The sequence below is a fragment of the Spea bombifrons genome, chromosome 8 (assembly GCF_027358695.1).
Source record: "Spea bombifrons isolate aSpeBom1 chromosome 8, aSpeBom1.2.pri, whole genome shotgun sequence".
Taxonomy (NCBI): Eukaryota; Metazoa; Chordata; class Amphibia; order Anura; family Pelobatidae; genus Spea; species Spea bombifrons.
The window spans coordinates 44,180,939-44,182,130 of record NC_071094.1 but is presented as its reverse complement, the minus strand read 5'-3'; the positions used below and the strand labels follow the sequence as shown (position 1 = coordinate 44,182,130).

The 1,192-nt window shown below is 44.0% G+C and overlaps 1 protein-coding gene across 1 annotated transcript; it reads left to right on the top strand.

The window, feature by feature from the left end:
* On the top strand, positions 1–984 carry LOC128503923 (olfactory receptor 2AP1-like). The gene has a single exon (XM_053474118.1). It carries the CDS (start codon positions 1–3, stop codon positions 982–984), a length of 984 nt encoding a protein of 327 aa, XP_053330093.1.
* The last annotated feature ends 208 nt before the right edge of the window (positions 985–1,192 follow it).

Sequence of the window (1,192 nt, the reverse complement as noted above, 5' to 3'; positions counted from 1 at the left end):
ATGAATCAAGCAAATGAAACTAATTTTATTTACTTTGTCATCGAGGGGATTTCTGACCTCCCCGAGCTCCAGGTTCCGATCTTCCTCCTGGTTCTTCTCATCTATCTCATCACTCTTGGGGGTAACCTGACCATCCTGCTCCTCATCTGCCTGGACCGTCGCCTCCGCACCCCCATGTACTTCTTCCTAGGTAACCTCTCCGTCCTGGACATGTCTTCTACCGTAGTGACTCTACATAAAGTCCTTCTTATCGCAATAACGGGAGATAAAAGTGTTTCTTACGTGGCTTGCGTGGCACAATTGTACATTTTTGCGTCCTTAATCGGAGATGAGCTCCTGCTATTGGCCGCCATGAGCTACGACCGCTATTTGGCCATCTGTAGACCATTGCATTATCACAAGGTGATGAACCAGAGGCTCTGTTGTGTTTTGGCAATCACAAGCTGGTTGTTGGGTTGTCTGGAAAACATACCCCTTGTTGTGTTACTATCAATGTTAACTTGTTTTAGATCCAAACAAATAAACCACTACTACTGTGACATTTTACCGCTGAAGGAAATCTCCTGCAGCGACACGTCTGCGTTGGACCTCTTAATTTTTGTAAGTGGAACGTTCCATACATCGGTCTCATTTTTCCTGACTTTCATACCTTATATTTTCATTATCTCCTGTATTTTGAGGATAAGCTCCCGCGTCGGAAGACGTAAAGCCTTCTACACGTGTTCCTCGCACCTCGCGGTCGTCGTCCTGCTGTACGTGACCCTTGTCTTCCAATACCTGCGATCTAATGCGGCAGAGCGCCTGGACACCAACAAACTGTTTAACACGGCAGCAGTCCCCATGCTGAACCCACTGATTTACAGCTTGAAAAATAAAGACGTGAAGTCGTCGTTACGACACAGAATTAAAATGTGCGGGTCGATTAAATGTCTAAAAATCTGTTCTTCACAGAAAATCAGGGCAATGGGCAACTCTCTTCTCTAAAGACAATCTTCACTATTGTAACGCAACTATATATGTTCGAAATAGTGCAGTTGGGAAATAAAGATTTGGATTTCACAAAAAAGCTTAACATCCTGTAAGTATGCTTGATTTTTTTGTATCTAAAATAATAGCTAAAGGGTTATGACATCATATGCGGCCAATGGTGGAGCCCAGTGATACACCTAGTACAGCACCAGTGATTTGGTGG